Source organism: Amblyomma mixtum, chromosome 10 (genome assembly GCF_055824585.1).
Source record: "Amblyomma mixtum isolate Tamu chromosome 10, ASM5582458v1, whole genome shotgun sequence".
Lineage (NCBI taxonomy): Eukaryota > Metazoa > Arthropoda > Arachnida > Ixodida > Ixodidae > Amblyomma > Amblyomma mixtum.
In genome coordinates, this window is record NC_143021.1 from 95,873,213 (window position 1) to 95,895,289 (window position 22,077).

Here is a 22,077-nt window from a genome sequence, read left to right on the forward strand (position 1 = left end):
ATGCTGCCACTGGTTTTAAAGCCTGAGACCTCCCACTGTCCCGTGCGTGGCTCTACTTGCTGTTATAGGAGATGCCCCGGTGCGTTGTTATGCCATTTTCCAACTAAGTTACGGCCGTCGCTGTGTGCCAACAACCCTCAAATGTATTCCTGTTCATGCGCAGAGTAAAGTTGAGTATTCCACAGAGTCAGCCCTAAACATAGCTGCGAACTTCAAACGTATGCCGCACCAAAATAGAGCGTGCCCATGTGAATGTGTGCGAGAACACCCTGCGCAACACTGCAAGCGGAAACGAAAGTGACTGGGGCGTTATTGCTTTCGGTGACTAACTCATGTGCTATAACCAATACACCTTCGCAAGACTGAATTGAGAGAGATTAATTTTTATTGCTGAGTAAATCATCAATGTTCCATATATTTCAAACCAGATGCGCGCCAGTCTTCCTGGGATTTACGCACGATAATTACATCTCTGTCATGCGTAAGCCACCAATTTCGTCCATCCGCTGCCGAAGTGAAGAAGAGACCGGCATGGCCCCGAAAAAGAGCAATGTTTTTTTCCTTTTCTTTACTTCGTCGTGTGCTAATTTATTGCTATTATCATCTGGTAGGATGTAGCCGTTCGTCCGACGAGAGAAACGTACGAGCGCATACCATCGTCGATAAAAAAGCAAAGGCTACACAAGGACAAAAGCGTATCGCCCAAGTAGCGACCGAACCTTTGACTCCTTGGTTAGCGTTCGGGCGAACTACAGTCTAGACCACCCCACTTTTTTCTCTTTATCACCGAGCGCCTGAAATAATATAATCCAATACACTAAAAAAAGATATACAACAGGTGGCCGAAGAGATGTTTTACAGATAGGGCATGCAAGATGATTGTGTTAGCTAACACCTCTAGTTGTATTAATATTGTTGCCGTTTTCTCCAAACGTGCGATTACTTAAGCGTCCCATGCTTTTTCAGAATACTTTGCAAGCATGATAGCAAAGACGTAGCGATTGTAATGGCGTGCCACGCACAAAATACTTTTGCATCAGTGCTTGTACTGACGCAACGCTCTTCGCGGCCGCGTAATTATTAATTGGTACTCGCTGGCATTTTGGGGAAGAATATGCGACTAGTGTTGTAACTGCCAGTTGAACGTTAGACTTCTTAAATTCTTAGATTCCTTTCCTGGAGGGGGGGGGGGGGGTGATATAAACCCATTGGCACCGATTTGCCGTTACACTGTGAAATTCGCAATATTGCAGCAAAGAAAGGCAATTGCACCTGTCTTTAATGTGTAATAAAGCAATGCATCCTGTCAACGTTCCGAAAAGCGCCGTGTACGCATCTCAGCATCCAAACATGTCATTCCCTTTGATGTCTATAGACCTTCCTTTCGGCAGAGTCTAGCATTCGCACGGAGGGTTACAGGACATTTTTCATGGACATCTTGTGCCGTTTTTCCTCTCTTGTTGCATCTGCCAGCGCAAATCTATTACAAAAACGCAGACCACAATTTAATTAGCAACAGATAAAGCATCAACGCATGTGACTTACGTCCTCTTAAAAACAGCAGCAATTAACTGAACAACGGGGGCCAAAATTCTTCTCTCTCGGTTCGTCTCATTGGGAGATAGCTAGAAGCACTCAGCCGTTCAGATCTATACAGGGCTGCTTATTCCAGCAGTTAGCCATTTTGCGCAACAAGCGTCCTTTCCGGGAGGCAATGGTCGTCCTTAATACAGGAACGACCAAAAATCTCCTAGGGGGTATCCGTGACATCAGTAGAGTTAAATCCTAGACCCTCGTTAAGTGTTCAAGCCCAAAAGCCTTCGGCAATCAGGGGCTTGCTGCGTTGCTCATAAGGAAGACGGCAACAGTAATTGAAGCCAAGGAAAACCATGAAGATGGAACGATCCCCGATGTTTTCCATAGATTCGATAAGTTCTAGCACTACTAGCGCGTCTGATGGTAACAATTTAACGTCGTCAAATTATTTGTTCACCAGGACTGTTACTAAAGCCACTCTATTTGTTCTGCAGTCGATCTAGGCAAAATGTGATTTTTGTAAACGTTAGACAATGATGAAAGAAGCTACGAACGAAAGGATATATATTAATTTTATTGATTGATTGACTGAGTGACTGATTGATTGTTTGATTGATTGATTGATTGATTGATTGATTGATTGATTGATTGATTGATTTATTGAGCTCCTGATGTTTACATTTAGGGCACCGCTGTACACTGTAGAGCTAAACTGCAATTTTTTTATTCATTAAAGTAATGGTTATTTTATGGCCGCGTAAACAATCTACTTCGAACAAGAAACAAAGACACGACACGACAGCACTTTCTCGATAATCGATATACCATCAGTTTTCCGGAGCAGGAGGAGGAGGTAGAAGAGGAAAGGCAGGGAGGTTAACCGGAATAATGATCGGTTTGCTACCCTACATGGGGGGAAAAGGGGTGAGAGGATAAAAAAATGTAAAAGAAAAGAGAGTAGCAGAAAACTGAAGTCACTATGAAAAGCCAGTGCTCGTTAAAGTCATGCCTAACATGCAGGCCAGAAGTTCGCAAGAAGCGCAGCAGTGTCTTGAAGGCCTTCACCGCCGGCGATCGCCGCGGCGAGTCGCCGAGAATCTTCATTTCCGTCAGTGGGCGTGGATCTATACTCCAGCGCATGGCTGAGAGACTGCCTTTCGGCACTGTCGGCAGGGCAATCACAACGTCTCCAAGGGTACAACTCAAGAAGCGATTCCTATTATCACCGGCACCTTTAGCTTTTACGACAGAGAGCTTTATGTCCTCCGTGATACTGATGTACAGTCTTTGTCAAAAGTAACCAGGCTGCATGGTTTGCTTCTCATTCGTATAGTAGACCCCTGACCTCTTCTCTAAAGATCAAGAGCTCCTTTGAAGGTGAGGGCAGGGGTTCTCCTTACCACACAGAGATTTAGAGCTTGAGGGCTGGCATAATAGCTTTACTATACAACTGAGAAGCAAACCGTGCAGCCTGGTTACTTTTGACAAAGACTGTACATGTTGCAGAAGCGAACGCAATACGTGTAAAGTGCGTAATGAAATTTAGTTGCGAATGAGCACGGTTCAACACTGTCTGCTGAATTTAGGCTGCAGCGCTTTGAGTGAAACGGTCTGTTTACAAGCACCCACTTCCAAGTTTTCAAAAACTCCTATTTGACATTGCATACACCCTGAAAGATATAATGTTTTGCCGTATACATTTCTGTAGCAGGTAAATTAGGAACACACGTTAGTTGCCAATGTTTTACAGAATCCTATTATTTCTTTTCTCCCTTTGTTTGGATGTGCTATGTTCCTTCCTTCAACTCCCGAATATATGACGTATGTTAGTAATGGTTTGCCCAGTTTTTGTTCTGTGTAACAACACCGTGCTTCGCCACAAAGCCAGGGACTGAAGATTGAATCTGTAGTGCTTTTTCTTACTTTCATGCCAGATACATATGCCATGAACTACCATCCTTGCTGATGGAACTCACCGATTGACAAACGTTCACTTATATTGGTCACTGTCGCCCATTCGGCCGTCGTCTGCAGAAAGATGGTAAATATCGAAATGCAGATGCGCATAAGGGACATGTACTTACTTTCCCCACAGCGTGCGTGTGGTACCCAAGCTTGCGCAGATGCTGAGCCATGGTCAAAACGGTGGTGTTCATGCCGCCCTCCTCAGCGACATACATAACATTATGCTGAAGACCTGCGCAAAGCAAGCGTGCGTGAAGGAACATGCAAACGTTTGCTAAGTGGCGCGCGTACGTTCAATCTCATTCGGAACAATGCATGAACCCGACTATCGTACAGTGCTTTTGTGGCCTACATCTGCGATTTAAACAACTTTCCAGCCGGGGCGAATGAACATTTTAAGGTTTAAAGAAAATATTCAAAGCGGACACATGCAGTTCCTTTTTTTTTATCTTAGCGTCCTTGTAATCTCTTGCAGCGGCCGGGGTGAAGGTAAAGTCCGGTTTTGTGAAACAGCGGGGAAAAAAATTCACTGCTCGAGTCTTTTGTTCATCAAATATGCAACATAGTATACACTTCACTGACGTGCGCGTTGAGTATATGGTATAGAACTAAAAGGGGCCAGTTCCCGTGGTTATAGGCTTTCTTGACAGTGACCAGAAGGCTACCCGGGTGGAGCGTCCTTGATTAGGTCATTTTTCCAAACTGTTCGGCCGCGCGACGGTGTTCCTGGCATCCTAGCGAGTTGCACATTTCGTTCCAGGCTAATTCCAACGCTGGGCAGCTAGCGTCATCTATGGACGTTCCTTGTAACTGGGTTAGCCTACCAAAAACTTCATAATCTGGAAACCTGTTTTCTCCTGAACTTTAGACTTCGAAATTTCGAAGTAGTTTAAAAAATATGCCTTTATAACGAATTTTACAAAATACAATATATACTCAAAGAAAACTGTGCAGGAAGACAGGGAATCCATCGGCAAAGTAACTTCATCTTTGTGAAGTAGGCTTTGCCGAAATACACCACGTCGTTGCATAAATGTGTGTACAACATGAACTGGTGGGCGAGTTGGTCTGACATATCTAGTGAAGCGCTGTGTTTGTCCTCTTCTTCCCTTGGCCTTGTGCCGTTGCGCTGCTTCACTAGATATAAAACAGTGGTGTTAACAAATTTTTGTTCATACTTAAAGCTGAAAGACACGAAAAGAGCTGCGCTGATTGCTGGATATGAGACCTGCAGGAGATATGAGCCGACCTCGTGAGTATATTGTTTGCAGCGCGATAAAATTTCTGGATACCCGTGTCTGGAATTTCTGGACTTCCTTCTGAAAGCAGCGATACAATTCTTAGGTAATCGTCGAGCTCATTCCTCTGTTTTAGTGGCGCTTTTAGTGGAGCAAGAGGAAAACGTAGCTGTTTGGAAGGTCAGCGCTGCTTTAGTTTGGCAGGCGACAGCAAGCAGAAATTGCAGAGAGTGCGCTTGTTCTCTGACATCGAAGGAGTGTGCACAAGGATAAAGTGGAAGGGCTAAGCTTTACAGGTCGTTTTTTTTCTGCATCATCGTACAAGCCTCCCGCAGAGTGCCACAGCGCATGCACCCTCGAAGCAGACATATCGGCTAACCCTGTCTGGTGTATATCGGGATCCTTTTGTGATCTTGCAAAAGATCGTAGAAAATGATAAAAAAATTCATAAAAGTATTTTAAACTCGGAGTCAGAGAGATACTTTAAAATCAGGCATTTTTAGTTTGCAAATAGCTGAAGCTTTGCTACCGGACAATTCTTAAAAAGGATAAAAGTCAAATTAACGCTAAACAATTACATGCTTTAATAACTTACAAGTGCTGATGAGAGATAAGCGTCTGTGTTTTGTAGGTTTAGTTTTATCACCGAATTCTCGCAGCGGAACCACACTCCCTACTCTCCGAGCAGTACCAAATACCATTGCGCCAATTGCTTGCTTAAAGGATTTTCTCGACTGACTTAAATGCGCTTAAAACGAAAAAGGATTATTCTTGGCGTCTTCAGGAAGTTTCTGTAGATTACTGTAGCGGGGAGGGAAACTATTGGACGTCATTGTTATGCAGGGTCGCTCAATGACACGCATGTATTGCAAATAAGACTGACCCTCTATCATTATGACCTGATCAATCGACGGGTTAACTGCGCACCACTATTTTTCAGGACTTGGTTTCATACAGACGCTAGTGTAATAAACAAAAGTGGAATTCAGTTTGTTTTATCAGTGTCCCTGGAGCTTCTCACACTATTTGGTACCGGGCTAACGCCTATCACTTGCTGGAAGTGTAAAAGAACAGGAAGAGCGTTTTTTTTATTACGGTTTACGCGTCTTTTATATTGTTGAAGGCTTGCGAGGTGGCAGGAGAGTACCAGAGCAAGATGACCAGCGTGGCAGGCTTCTAGTTCCGAACAGCCCGTGCCGGGCGTGCGCTCCGAGCACGCGGTGTCCATCGTTATTCTCCTACATCGCGGGCTGGTAACGCCGATCTCAGCGCCTGCGCTTTATAGTGTCGCCGAGAGCTGTACGGCCCCCCGCCTAGACGGAACGGCGAAATGCATGGGCCGACGGAGCAGAGATGGAGTAGCCACGGCGGCAAGCAGGTCTGCAGGTGGGTCGGCAACATTTGAGGGGAGCTCCTGGGGACGTGTCTCGAGGTACTCGGGTTTGAGTCGATCGAGAGAGACGACCTCTTCACGACCATCGAGCAGGATTGTCGCTGACTTTGTCGTCCAGTTGAGACGCGCTACGGGCCGTCGTATGAGGGGGTAAGAGGCGCCTTTACAGCGTCTCGCCTGAGAAAAACATGCGTCGAGGAAGCAAGGTCTAGGTGCACGAAGACTTGATGGGCAGGTGAGCGAGGCGGCACTGGGCGCAGATGCTGAAGAGAGTCCTGTAGGCGTTGAAGGTATTGCGAGGTCGCAGCGGAGCACCAGAGCAAGATGGCCAGCGTGGCAGGCTTCTAGTTCCGTACAGAACGTGCCGGGCGAGCGCTTCCAGCACGCTCTGCCCATTTTTATTTTCCTCTATCGCGAGCTGGTAACGCCGATCTCAGCGCCTGCACTTTATAGCGTCTCCGGGCGCTATAATGTCACGGTTTCCTCGCCCTAGTACCAACTCTAGTATTGCGCATCGAAGGATGCTTGAACATCGCATAAAAAAGGTTTCAATGTCACTTTTCAAAAGAAAACCATGGAAAAATTATGAAATAAAAATTCGATAAAATTAAAAGTTGTGTACCTTGGCATTGAAGTTAGCTCTTCTATTGTTGCGTGGGTTCTTCACTGCTTTACAGAACTCGCACACAGGAGCGTTAATAAAGAATAAAAGGATAAATACCACAGAAGAGATGCACAATCAGCACAGGTGGTAAGAATGAAGTTCAGAATGTTGGAAAAGTAGCATGGTATACTAGTCGACTGCATCCTTAATATGAGGTCGAAAATGTGGAGAACAAGCCTAAAAATTCCGTCGTTTCAGCAGTAAAAGAGAACCAGGGATTTTATTGTTAGGGCCATGTTTTGGTGGGAAAAAAATTGCCAAAGACAGGAATGAAAATACAGGGCCATGAAAATACACCAACACTGAGTGCTAAAAAATGACACAAAGCCTGTACTATTTTCAGATCAGTGCTACTGTATGCGTACCGGGAGGATGTTTTTAGAGGATAGAAAGACTACGACTTCTCGGCACGCAGGTAGCCAACACTGGAAACAGAAACAGAAAATGCACTTAACAAAAAATGTTCTCTGGTCATGCGGGAAAGCTGTTCCATTTAGAGCGCTGGTGGGCAATGAAAACGTGCCTTCCACAAATGACAGTGTGCGTCGTCTGCTAAGCGGACTTGTAAAGTTACCGAAAGGTACTGAATAGAAAGAATAAAACGACCGCTACCCGTCAGCCTTTCCTAGCGTTACGCGGACAGTGGAGCGACCTGGCTAGCATTATGTTTGCTACGTGAGGCTACAAAGCGAGCGCTTCCAGAGCTCGGAACGCATACGTAGCATTTCTAGTTGAAAACAAGTTTACCATACTCCAGTTTTAAACCACGTGAACTAAATTGAATTCGCCACTGTGGAATGAATTTTGTGATGAGAGTGAGAGCAACTGAAGTAATGTTCACTAAAAACTAGTTATAAGCTTTTCACCTTTTTATAAGAAAAGTGTCCTTTCTGTGGTCACATAATTTTAAAAATGCACAACGATGTGACGAGTCTTAGTGCACAGAAACGTTTCTAAACGGAGCGCCCCGGTTTTTTCAGTCGGAGGGAAACGATTAAATTACGCAGCTCAGAGCAAGAAATGCTTTTGCCTCCGTGTGTTTCTATATTTCTTTATTTTCCTGTAGTGCATGAAATTCTGGGTTGTTACGAAGCGATAGGTCTTTGTATTCTGCCAAACATAATAGCACGCGAAAATCTCAGGTTTCTGGCCATGTGGCCATCTGCCATTTCATGATTTACTGGCTAATGGACTTGCCGATTTCTTCCGGGTGCAATTGTTTGTTTGTTTCTTTAAGCTGCAGAATTTTTTTCAAATAATCTTTTCTTTATTTGCACCCACTCTTCCCTCTTTCGATCTCATAACGTTGCACCTATCACTTTCCTTTCCATAGCTCGTTGCGTTGTGCTTAACCTAAGCCGAACACTTTTGGTTAGCCTCACAGTTTTTGCCCCATAGGTGAGTACCGGCAATATACAGCTGTTGTATCCTTTTCTCTTAAAGGATCTTGTTAAACTGCCATCATGATCTGACACAACCCGGCATATGCTATCTACCCGATGGTTACTCTTCCAGTTATTCCCCTCTCATGATCCGGATCAGCGGTAATTACCTGTCTTAAGTACACGTATTTCCTTACCACTTCCAGCAGCTCGCTACCAGTTGTAAACTGCTGTTCCCTTGGGAAACTGTTGAACATTACTTTGGTTTTCTGCATGTGACTTTTCACACCTACTGTTCTGCTGTGCCTGTCTAACTCATTGATCGTGTTTTCCAGTTAATCTCCTCAGTTACTTAGCAAGGCAGTGCCATCAGCGAACTGCAGATTGCTGAGGTCTTCTCTGTTAACTCTTATACCTAATTGTTCCAATCGATGCCTCGGAATACCTCCTCTAAAGAGGCAGTGAATAGCACTGGCGAGATCGTGACTCCCTTCCTGGCACCTTTCAATATTGGAATTTTATTGCTTACTTTATGGAGGACTATGGCAGCAGTACATTCATTATAGTTACCTTTCAGTATTTTCAATAATACTGTTATACACCCTCATTCAGCAATACTTCCATGACTTCTGAGATTTCTTCTAAGTGAAATGCTTTCTCGTAGTTAATGAAGGCTAATTAAAGGGGTTGGTTTTGTTTTACAAAGAGAATTGGTTTCTAAAAGCGCAAAAAACGAAAAACCTAGTGGCAAGTGAGTTTTTACTACGCAAATAAACTCAAAATTGATGACAACTATTACGCGAGGAATGATGCATCAAATACACTTGTACCAGCGCCTGTCAGATGCAGCGCTAGCTCTGAGAGAATGCCGTTACCCAGCCGTATGGAGGAATTACGCGTGCTGTCCTTAAACGCCGAAAATATCGTCAACAAATCTGACAGCCTAGAATTTCTACTGGCGTCAAATTCTGGCATCATCTTGTCAAAATAAGGAAACCTTGCGAGAAATAAAGGGTGAAGATGGGAGACTAGTTTCTTAGTCCAAGGAAATCGCAGAACTATTTAATCAATATTTTCAAAGTGTCTTCACCTCAGATAGGGTTCTTTCAGTACCGGGGCGAGCAGTTGTCACTGATGAGATTCATTTCATTTCCGCTGATGGAGTTCAATCTTAAATGTACAGGATAAACATCCGAAAGACCACGGTACGGACTTCATTCCAAATGGGTCTCTTTTTTTAACGGTATGCGCCTCAATGCTCTGAGCATCTTGGTAGGCTTTTTTCACTGTCCTTGCGTACAAGTGGTTAGCAGAATGACTGGACGAAGGCTCGTGTTCTTCCCATTCACAAAAAACGGAATAAACTGACGGTGTCTAATTATCATCCGGTCTCAATTCTTTCTGCATCTTGTAAACTGCTAGAACATATCGCTTCTGGCTTCATTAATGGTTTCTTAAATGACAGGGGTATTTTATCACCGGCACAGCATGGATTCAGGAAGGGCATATCTACTATTACACAATTAGTTGCAACTGTTGCTGACTTCTTTAGCATCTTGGGTAATTCAGGGCAGGTAGGCGATATATTATACTTATTATTTATTTTTGGTAATAACAGGTACATCTTCAATAAACCAAGCTGATCGGATCCATAGTCAAAGGCTATGGATTTGTTTCTGGATATGGCGGGAGCCTTCGTCAGGCTACCGCATTCCAAACTTAATTATAAATTGCAGACGACTGGTCTTGCATCGCATTTTGTCGAGTGGATTAAACCTTATCCGAGAAACAGAATTCAGTTCGTCAAGGTAAACGCTGCCTAATCTAAAACACTTGCTGTCACTTCCGGAGGCCCTCAGGGAAGCGTGTTAGGACCATTACTTTTCTGAATATACATAAATAATCTAATAGATCAAATTTCCCCTCCAGTATCTCTAGCACTGTTCGCAGATGAATGCGTAGGTGACAAAAAAAAACATATCAGTAGCAGACCTCCAGACGCTTCGAGAACCCATGATAAAAATATGTCGATGGTGTGAAAAATGGAATATGAACCCTAATATAGACAACACTGTGTTTCTGCGGATTACTTGGAAGAAAAATGTGAGCTCTTACCAGTATCACCTTTTGAACAGCAATATTCGCGAGGTTCCCTGTAATAAATACCTTGGAGTAACTCTGACTAACAGACTAACTTGGAGCGCTCACATTTCTGAAATCTTCTCGGCCGCGTTCACAAAACTCTGCTTCATAAGACGCACCTGAAACACACTCCTAACAATATAAAGTTAATGGTATGTGATACCTTTAACAGTTCGAAACTTGAATACACTTCTGCTATATGATATCCGCACACTAAAGAAGTTATTTATCAACCCGAACTGTTTCAAAGAAAGGTGGTTCGTTTTGTTTTCAATGAATACAGATGATCCGACCCTCCAACAAAACTTACGGACGATGATAAAACTCTGCTGCTACATGTGCGCAAAAAAATCAACCACAGTTCCCTTACTCATAAAACTGTGAAAGGTAAACTTGGAATTATTACTTCATTTCTCAGCCATTGTAGCACTAGAAAGACCCTCCATACCAAGGAACGCTCTTTACAGCCTCTTTTTGCCAAAAAGAAACGCATACAAGCACAGTTTCTTCCCACAAACTATTTTCGACGGGAACGCGCTTCCTGAATGTTTTTCGGGCTACGAACATTGAAAAAAAAATATCAAAAATATTTCCTGAGTTAGACCTACCTAGAACGTCTGTACTTTCGTGCTGTGGTGCTTTTTGTTGCGTAATTTTGGATGTTCTCCTTTCATACTTTTTGCAATCTTTGCGTCAAATGCAATGGATCAAAAACATTATTGTTTGCTATGATTGCATTGTATGCCCCTCTTGCGTAGGCCAATCTGGCCTGCAGAATGGTGTGGGCCAATCTGGCCTGCAGTGTAGTAAAATAAAATAAATAAATAAACACTAATAACTTATAGTTTTGTTTTCTTTTTTCTGCGTTTTCTAGTTTTCTTTCTTATGTTAAACATTTTTATCGCCGCCTTCTGCAATAGCACTCAGTAGTATCTGGGTTGTAATCCAGGGTTTGACGGAATCCCCTCTGCTCAGGTAGTGGCATAGTAGAATGTGGCATAGATCGCTTTGGATGACGTGGAAATAGTTGCTACAGAAAGAAACCGATCAGTGCGGCTGCATTTGTAGTCGTTGATAATACAATCGACGCCGAACGCTATTAGCAGAACCAAAAGAAATCTTCACCCGGCTTACGCAAAATAATTACGTCGACTGGTCAAAGCTACATAAGCTGCATCTTAATCAGCCGGTTATTCATTGTGAACAATTAACCTGTAGCGGTTCCGAAACGTCAACTAACCCCCTTTTTTGACGTGGTCAGTGACTCAAGTTTACATTCTAGTATCGGGATTAATAAATTGAGTTGAAGTAGCTTAGCAATGGGCCGATGAGGACGCACACTCACCAAGCCTTATTGGGTACAGCCCCGTGAGGAGAGCGGCCCTCGACGGCGTACATGTCGGCAGCGTGTAGTACTGGCTGAACAGAGCTCCAGTTGCAGCCAAGGCGTCCAAGTTTGGCGTTGGTATCTGGCAGGCGCCGAAGAGAGAGGTGTCTGCCCATCCCTGAGTGTGCAGCAGGAAGAACATACATGCATCAGTGTGGCTGTTATGTAGAAGGGATAATCTGTGCATTTTAATTATGGTCTGAAATGGGCCGACAAATTTCGCACCAATCTGATTGGCTTTCTAACTGCCTCCGTCCGGATGTCACCTTTCCATACCCGTCGTCTCCTTTCACGTCCACCACGACAACGTCCCTTCCGCAGCTTCTCCTCTCGAGCTCTTCTCCGCTGGTCGACTATTCCATAAGCCGTCTCTTCTTTTAATCCTGCTACCCCAGACGCAGCCTGTGCTTTGACTGCCTGCCTGTGACTTTCACTGTGCTGTCTTTTTGGTTTCCGCTAGTTTTAGTTTTGTTTCCCTTACTCGTATCGTCTTCCCTTTGAATAATTTTATTGTTTTAGCATTTAGATCCTTTTAATTCATCTTTAATTGATTCTAAGCCATTTAAAGGATTGCTGATCTGGGCTTCCTATCTCTTTCTCTTATGTTGATTTCACATTTTTTGAGAGGACCAATGAAAGGAGTAAAAAGGATAACACCTAGCTCGTTGAAGATATGTAAGCATCATGCAACTCCCCCTTTTCTACCAGACATGAGACTGTCTCCCATACGTCAGGTGAAATAAACTTCAATGTTGACTCCCGAGAAAGAGCGCTGAAATTTATGCACACAGCGTTAGTTCCTTATCTCGGCGTGTACTTACATGGCAAATAAACGACAGTTCACTTCGACAGGCGCAGTCTGAGTAAAGACCTACGAAAATCCTTCGATTTATGCATCTGAAACGATTCTCGACACATTAGGGCGGCAGATGATCACCTCACACTGGAACCTTCAAATGAAAATGTTCAGCCAACTCAGACTCCACATGAGGGGTTTAGTTCGCTCTCTAAGAATCGGTTACAAGGTATTTATTCAAGCAGGAGACAACATTCTGAGCTTATACTATCCTCACTGCATGGTTTTGGACTGTTGGCGCAGTGTACGCGTATTGTTCCGAAAGGGCCGCTATGTCGGGGAGGGCTTTGAATCATATGTAAGTCGATTTAGCGCTAAAGCAGTACCTAAGTCATGAAACTTCTCCGCATCTCTAAGGGAGAAAGCTTGATGCGCTGGCTTAAAACAGCGGCGCGGCAGTGCTGGCACAGTCGACGAGACGACGCTGTCAAGTACAGTACACCCGGTATAGTTAAATCATTTAGAAGCTATAATAGGGCAATCCCCAGTGTGGGATCAGCACAGCACAGCATAAAAGATAGCAGCTTGGAGCTGACCAGTCTTAACTGACTAGTCTTAAAATCTTTCACAACGATTGCAATAATATCTTTTATATACAGCGTGGCGAGGTAGGCGGTGAAATTAAAAATGAAGTTGTGGGTAGAAAGTAATAAGATACTGGAAGAACTTAAGAACTGGATCAGAAGCGGTAGGCGCTGAGATGATAGCGTGTTAGCGCTTAACCAATGCGCAGAAATAGCTAAGGCGGAAAACGAATCTCTTTACTTAGCCATCCTGGATATAAGCCGTGCATACCACAGTGTGAGCAGGGACCTCCTGTGGAGCATAGTAAAAGATGGAAGTATCGTTCAAGAGATAATTTGCTTCCTACATGAAATATACCGATATAAAAAAGTTGAAATTACATGGAAAGGGATAACACTTACGTAAACTGTCGCGACACACAATGAATTAAGGCAAGGTTGTCATCTGTCACCGCTGATGCTCATGTTTTGTATGATAAATATGGAAATAACATTACATTAAAGTAACCTATTTTATAATCACCAGTGCAGATTAGACGGACAGGCCATACAGAAGGTGTCTCCCTGTTTAAAGCATGCGGACGATGTAACACAGCAGGTAGCCAGGAAGATTAGAAAACTGGTTAATTATTGTGGAACAGAAGGAGACTCTCTAGATTTCAGTGTTAGTGCAACTAATTTAGGTCTGGTGATTCTCAACGTTATTATTTCGCAGGTGCTCACAATACAGCGCCATTAAATACCCCGAGTCGCGTATTACAAATATCACGGGGTATGAGTAAATGAACGACAGATCTACAGAGAAAAGTACGCACAGTCTGCTGAAGATGATGATACACAGGGCATTATAGGGTACAACAAATATCAATTACTGAGAGGTATTTAAAAACGAATAATGGCGTCGGGACTTTCGGGAATGCGGTTTTCTGCCGAAGGCAGAATTTTCATCCAGATGAGAAATAAAAGAGCTGTTACAAGAGTAGCGCTAGGTGCCGATGCCAGAACCACTAGCGAGGCGCTACAGGAGGGCATACGCAGGGCATAGTTCGGAACATGGGAAGCTCCGGTTTAGGAAATTGAACTATAACAGGCGGGCAGCTAAGGTATTTAAATACTTATACACAAAGAACGCTGACTCACAGCGGCGTAAAAAAGAACCATGAAACTAACCAGTAAGTATGCAAGACACAAGGATGGAGAAACAGGGGTTTAAACGGCAATAGTTATATCCTAGTAATTTTAGTGATTGAGTAGAGATTCTCAGAATTTTGGTACAAATGATGTATAAGGGCAGCGATAAGGCTTTATAATACCTGTTTGCGAAATGAAAGCAGGCATGCATGTTGCATGTTACAGCCTACGTGGGGCAGACAGCATATTTGCATTGGCAGCCCCATTTGGGCTTGGCGCTTTTTCTCCTACGAAGAGCCCGTATTCGTGTTTCATCAGCCCTCAAATCCCTGACAAGGCCGATCTAGGCATCATGAGGGCACGCGTCTTTTGCAGCCCCGCCCCCGCATACGTGGGATCTACAACAGTTTTGTGTAAGGAGTCTCTATGGGGCTTGGAAATGTTTTTCACGGGTAGATTTATTTATTTTGTACTCGCCTTCAAATAACTACAAAGGACCGATTTGGGAAGCAGGCGCGGGTGCCTGTTTTCAAGCCCTGCCACGGCCGATGAAGGACCCACAGCAGTTTAGTTTGGGCAGCATTATTTAGACATGAGGAGGGTTTTCTCACTTAGAGCCTAAATTTTTGCTGTATGTGTCCTCAGGTTCCTACAAGGAACCGATGTGGACTGGATGCAGAAAAGCGGTCTGAGTTAGCCCTTGTAGCGCTGCTATAGGAACCTTGCAGCTTGAAAATATTAACATTAACCCACTTATTCAACAGGGGGTCACCATAGGGAAGAGGGGTTCCCCAACTAAACTTGGCAAAATGCGACCCACATGGTGTGATAATTGCCGAAATAAGAAAAGGCAGATCAGGAAGGAATTGTTCTGTAACAACTCAAGAGGCAGTGCCGTACTCTTTGTGGCTAGATCAAGGTGTCTTAGAACGCGAAGCTACAAAAAGAAATTTAACTAGGCTGATGACCCTATACTATGGGCTGCTTGGAAGTGGTTGAATTCTTGTGTGCGTTTTTGTGAACAAGCCGCCGCTGTCAATGAAAAATGCCTGCGGCTTGTATAACGGGCTGTCGCTCTGGCTGCAGGAGCAATTACGAAAAGGTCTGCCTTTTTCATTTCCTGTCTGACAGTAAACTTCAAGAGAATAGGAGTTTCTCCATACAACGGAAGAAAAGTTTGTGGCCTCTCTTTCGATTCGTAACATGAACGGTTGTGAGCAGCATTTTGATCCCACGGATATCGTTCCGCTCGACGATTTGGTAGTGAATGGGGGCTTTGTGTCGCTGCGACGTGAGCTACCCAAGCTTACGCCTGGCGCTGTTTCTAGGATATTCTACTGGCGCTCACGATACTTAACCAAGCCCAAACCGCGTTCTCGGCCATTAAGTAAGCGACGCCGTATCGCATCAGATGCCTGAACAGCAGGGGACACTTCGGATAGCTCGTGCCAGAACTCACGCGGCCATCGGAGGCGCTACAGAAGGAGGTAATGAAGGTGAGGCTTGGTGCCAACACAGATCGCTCTCTAGTCTCAAAGCTTCAAAGCTAGAAACGCTAAAAGAAGGTATTGGCTTAGTGACACATTTCGAATTTCATTTTTCAGATACTCTACAGAGTAAACGTTCTGCGTTTAACAAAGCCTGGGGACAATAAAACATGCGCTGCGCAAGAATCGCAGCTTCGCGAAGTAGGTGCAAAGTGCCCAAGCTGTTGTGGCACAATTTTAACTGCTAAAAGCTGCTATGCCTGCGCTTTTTTGTGCTCTTCATAGTATACGCGAATTAACTGTTCATTCTATACACGATATTCACAGTTTAATTTTGTGCATTTACGCCACCGAAAACGGCAACGAGATAGCTAATTTATTCTTTATTAGCTTTTATACTATACTGACGGCTATTTAGCGCTCTGAATTCCTCCTGTTAGCACGCAGTGAATAATACCTGACAGATGGTGACTCCTTTAATTTTTGGCAGATGGTGACTCCCTTCCTGATTTCTGGTTTCATATTCGATATTTGATTATGTGATTTGTTATATCTGCAGTGAGCGAAAAGTTAATACGCAATAAATGGAAATTTAGAAACAGTACAATCAGACGTTTTGCGGACCGTTCAACAACTTTATCATTAAAATTTATCGCCTCCCTTCATTGCTTGTTATTTCGTTCACTAATTCGACTAATTATGCAACTAAGCAGAAAATAAAAATATAGTGTGACTCCCTTCATACAATAACCAGCACCATGCATTTAGTCACGCGGCCTTTTAGTAGCGCGGCATATTTTTAAACCCTGGTTAAACTTAGCTGGGACAATCTGTATTTAAAGGTTGTTTATTTTGTGCGCATTAATTTGTTACCTGATTGATGTAATGAATACGATTTGTTGTGGAGCAGCCTTACGGAGAGCCAGCCTGCTTCTTTCTTGCACTGAAGTCGAAGGTTCATCTCATGCGATTAGCGAATGCCTGTAAACAATATTGTCTGCGCGATCTCATTTTGCAAGTCCGACTTCTTAGGGAATAAGATGGTAATGGCGTTAGTGTCTTTTCAGATATTCTCCTCTCCTTGAGGTCGCGATGCACCGCGTTCACAAGGGTGATGAAATGTATAGCGCATTGTTTTAACAACCATTCAACAAATTCGCGTGCACCGAATCGCCTCCCACCTCTTTCGTTCTTCTCTTGGTGTGTGAGAGTTTCCTTCCTTCTTGTTTCGCAATCCACTGTCGTATTCTATCGCACCCCTTGCATTATGATTGGCATGCAAAACATTCTGGCTTCTACTGAGATGTATAAAATTCACTACTTGGGCCATCTTACGCATATGGGCAAGGCCACTGCCATCCTTATCTCTTAAGACGTAGTGTCTTTGCCAAAAGCAACTAGGAATCGGGGTTTGCTTCCTTGCTGTGTATTGCAGCACTTCTGACTAGGCCGCCGCGGTGGCTCAGTGGCTATGGTGCTCGGCTGCTGGCCCGAAAGACGCGGGTTCGATCCCGGCCGCGGCGGTTGAATTTCTTTGGAGGAGAAATTCGCGGCCCGTGTACTGTGCGATGTCAGTGCACGTTAAAGAACCCCAGGTGGTCGAAATTTCCGGAGCCCTCCACTGCGGCGTCTCTCATAGCCTCAGTCGCTTTGGGACGTTAAACCCCATAAACCATAAACCAAAACTTCTGACTCCCCGTTAAGCTCAAAAGTTTTGCACCGTAAGGAGAACCGTTTACCTCACCTTAGTGGACCCTTTGATTTTTTGGGGAGCCCTGAGGGCTCTAGTGTAATAATGAGAGCAAACATTGTTGTAGCGTTATTTTTGCTAAGACGTTGCGCCGGGTTGCGACCGAGCACACATCTTCTGCACGCGCACAAGCAGAAAAGGTGTAATTACAGCATATAGAACGAATAATCTACAGCTATCAAGGTGATTCACCGTTCATGAGCTAAGACGTTTTGAAAGCTAAAAAACACTAACAAGGTCAAAACACGACAGACAAAATTTGATGAGCAGAACACTAGTAGAGTTTGTTGAGACTCACCCCGAAAGTACTTGGTGTAGCGTAAGCTACAAAATAAACTTTATTTTTGTAGTTATAAATGACGAAAGCGGAATAGTAGATTTTGTATTCGTATATATAAAATATACTTTGCTAGAATGAATATAGCTACCGATGTTCGCTGGTAGCCCGAAAGAAAACACTCTTAATTATTCGCGAAGTATCAATGCCGCGCCATTTAATCCGAATGCTAAGAATTCATCAGGACCTAATCGATTACAAGTGCATTTAATTAACAGACGTCATGCCAAGCAGGCTTAGGGCTTTCTGAGCGATATGTTCAGCTTGCCGATTGCCAAGAGAGAGAGAGAGCAGCTGACTGGTGCAGTGCACGTGTTGCAAAAATTCATAAAAAGGGTGACTGGCTTTTTGTAAATAGTTATCGCCCAGTTTGATTTACAAGTACTGGTTGTAAACTGTTACAGCACGCTGTTGCACGTTACGTTCATGATTTTGTAGCTGATAATAAAGTGTTTTCGTCTCCTGATGGCTTCATAAATCTTTTCCATGTTTGCACAGTTTGTTCAAAATGTGCATGAGTTGCTGGATATAAATGTTGTGCCTGGGCTGGTAGATATTCTCTTACAATTTTCGAAGGCCCTCAATAAATTGAATCAAATTGCATCTATAAATCACAACGCTTTGAACTGCTTTTTAAATGTTTTGATAGATCACTGCATATCTCTGAAATATATGGCAGTTTGTTTAACTCGAAAACTGTACGCCTACAGTTCATAGTTTCCTTGTACGTAGAGCCTATCGCATCTAGCTGCCGTCATGGAGGAGAGTTTCCACCACAGGGAGTGCGATGGATGGTTTGGTTTGGTTTATGGGGTTTAACGTCCCAAAGCGACTAAGGCTATGAGAGACGCCGTAGTGAAGGGCTCCGGAAATTTCAACCACCTGGGGTTCTTTAACGTGCACTGACATCGCACAGTACACGGGCCTCTAGAATTTCTCCTCCAAAGAAATTCTAGCCGCCGCGGCCGGGATCGAACCCGCGTCTTTTGGGTCAGCAGCCGAGCACCATAGCCGCTGAGCCACCGCGGCGGCGGAGTGCGATGGAGCTATAACTCTCGCAATTACTGTTGATCACTAGCCTTAGTAAGACGGCGAAGTATCAGGGATCTTTTTGTTCTTATTCCTGCGTTCGACCTCATATGCACGAAAAAATATGATCAGCGTTGCCCTATCATTTTATGAAGGCACTCTCGAGGTCCATCTCCGGACGGAGGAGACTTGTGTACTCTACACTCCGACAACGTTCCGAAGTTTGAAAAGGTTGTTCTACTAATTGCACCATTTTTGCGTTGGGCTGAGAAGCTCATTGCGCCGTATGGACGCTCTCGATAGTCCTAAACGTGTGCACCATTTCGTCAGGCATGCTTAAACGACAACTGCCGCAGCGAGAAACGACACGCATAGCGCATGCCAAAGGTATAGAGGTGAAGGGAATTGCCTCTTGCTCATACTTTGTGAATCGTTATGCATACACAATGTTCCTAATCTAGTTGGTTTGTTTTGGTTTATGGGGCTTAACGTCCCAAAGGTACTCAAGCTATGAGAGACGCCGAAGTGAAGGGCTCCGGAAATGTCGGCCACCTGGAGTTCCTAACCTTTTGAAACTGAAAGCAAGCCTTGTCAGTCTACCCTTATAACGGTATTACTTCCAGTGATGTTACAACAGGACTACTTCACTGCTTAGAATCAAATAGAATTTGTTCCTTGCGTCGTACAAAGAGTATATGCAGTTTCTCATGCACGTCCACATTGCTTACCACACCTCGTTTATTCCTCTGCATTAAGTTACTGAAGCATGTCTAGAGAGTGTCCGCATGCGGCAAATAAATACGGGTTGGCTCTAGAGCGTGCTACCTGGAGAGCGATATATTTCAGTTCTTCGATTTGGCGGAGAGCGAAGAGTGTGGAAAGGTGTTACTTGCTATATCGTCCGCCAAGATGAAGATGATGTGCGGACGCTTTCCGTCAGCGCAAACACTCGACAGCGCCAGGCAGGCGACAAGGGCCGCGATCATCCTGAAACGTGTTCAAAAGGCATATTTCAGAACCCAAAGAAGGGAGAAAGAGACGCAAAAATAAAAAAACAGAGCTAAGCTTTCAGGCTTAGCGCATTATTTAGCGATAGCTGCTTAGAACAAAGTCGGCAAAAGGTAAAGTCGGTCTGGCGCATTCATGCAACAAGAGCATTAGCAATGAAACAAGCATATTTAGAGAAATTTTGCGTATCCGCCCAACCAACCTGACACAGGCTCGTATGCCTGCTTCGATGCGGCTCTCTTTTTCGAGTCTAGCTACTTGGCGTTGGCCTGCTTATTTCAAGCATGTTTAGGGGCCTGGCTTAGCCTGTCTTTGTCGAACTAGTTCGGCGACTGGGCTTCACTGCTTTTTTTTTTGCCGGGACCACCGCTCGCGGTATCCTGCTGGCCGTCTGGATCGGGTATCAACACGCTTTGACTTTCCATTCAGAATAATCGATACCGCCAGTATGGTGAATTTACCAGCATCCTACGGCGTACAGTTTTCACGAATATCCGTCTTCGTCTCCTGCTCTTCACATCTCGTCAACGCGGCACTGAACTCCACGGCTGACTGTGCGACGTTTGCAACCCTCAAGGGACTCTTGTTACCTGATACATTTCACCACCCTGTCTGGAGGACGTCCTCTTCCCCTCGCACAAATCCATCCCAGCTTTGCTGAATAATGGCTTTGGCGGTTATTCTATGAATTCTGGGCAGACCTCATCTTTTTATCGTGCCCAAATTTTTGGAAAGGGCAACGGAGCTCGCAAAGCATATACTGCCGTTTCCCAAAAGAGTTTAACGATTTTTGAAACACGTTCTTGCTGAGAAATCGCAGGAATGCGCATGCTTTGATTCTGCCTTGCTGTTGCGTTTATATTTCTTCTTAAATTGCTACACAGCCGCAGTAAATGAAAAATAAAAGTTTGGCTATTGGGTAAGAGTTTCGCTTGCAAAAAAAAAAAAACAATTGGTTGCAAGTTCTCTGCAGTGTAGCTCTTTGAAAGAATTTTGAATACCCCGGGTTATTTAGCGAAGAGAAATAACTTAGCACGACATAATTTTCGTCTCGTTCTGCATGCGATGGGAATAATAAAGAAGGTAAACATGAAACTATAGTACAAATGCGCGAAAACAGGTTTGTAGCTGAGTACTATGGTCTGAGGTTTCGAGATTTAGATGGTTAGAGTTTTAGAGAGTTTTAGACAGTTTTAGAGAGAGGAAAACGCCGCTTGAATTTCCTAGGCATTTAATCGAGTGTTCTTGCAGACAGCTAAACCACAGTGAGCAAGACACGTAATAAAGGACATAATTTAAAACAGCGTCGAGTTCGTTAATATTAAGGCAAATGAGCTGGCATAACTATGTTCAGCTTTGCTCATGTGGCGGTGTGCGTGAGAAGAACGAAACAAAACACTATTTTTTGTAACCACATATTTTGACGTCTTTGCTTTTTTTCACACTGACGTTTTCTTAGTAAGAAATTCGAGCAGTCATTCCCTGCGACCCGGCTCAGGCTTCGATAACCCAATGACATTCTTATGCAGTTGTGTTAATTGGGCTGCCGGCTGCCCTTGCCTCTGATAAGGAGTTACTACAGTCCCAGATGCCTGACGCACTTCCTATTGACGGCGTGCATTTCATTCCACCGATACCTCTACGGTTGTCCGCTTGTTTGTAGACGTGAATCTTGCGGGAGCCAGATACTTTGGCTAATTAGTTACTTTAACACCAATGGCTGCGGTGGGGTGCAACTGCGGTCAGGCGGTGCAGGCCGCGGCGCTTCAGATAGGGGAAATATTTCTGGAATGCCACAAAAGAAGGAGGGAATTGGCACACGTTAGCGTTTTCGCACCTCAGATGAAGCCACCGACAAGGGGATTGGAAGGGAGGGCGGGTCCGCTCGGACGCAGGCGATTGTCAACAGGTACCTTTCCTAAAGCGCGGTGCGCGCTCCTTTCTTGGTGCTAGCCACGGGCCCGCCTTCACTATGGAAAAAGGCTAGTCCCGTCATAGCAGCGCCGTTAAGCCAACATTGGTATGTGTCGTTCGTTTGCGTTTATCTGTAGGGGCCATGTGGGCAGAGAGCTTCGAGGAAGTTCTCCGATGTCCAGAGTGGTTCAGCGAACTCAAGCGAGTGTAATGAAAAAAAGCCAATAAATTCGTCAATGAGGCGCGGCCTTATAGGACACGTGGAGTGCGTCAGAGAGCCCCTAGAAAAGGAATGCTTATCGGGCAAAGGCGAGCCTCTAATCGTTCAGAATGT

The 22,077-nt window shown here is 44.3% G+C and overlaps 1 protein-coding gene across 1 annotated transcript in view; it reads right to left on the reverse strand.

The window, feature by feature from the left end:
• LOC149326474 (arylsulfatase B-like) overlaps positions 1-19,807 on the reverse strand; it is a 64,171-nt gene extending 44,364 nt beyond the window's left edge. Inside the window, exons 1-3 of the mRNA XM_089562856.1 lie at positions 19,715-19,807; positions 11,666-11,825; positions 3,621-3,733 (exon numbers count right to left, since the gene is read on the reverse strand). Of these exons, the coding sequence (XP_089418982.1) occupies positions 3,621-3,733; positions 11,666-11,825; positions 19,715-19,807 (366 nt within the window). The remainder of the gene's footprint in view (positions 1-3,620; positions 3,734-11,665; positions 11,826-19,714) is intronic.
• Positions 19,808-22,077: the final 2,270 nt, after the last annotated feature.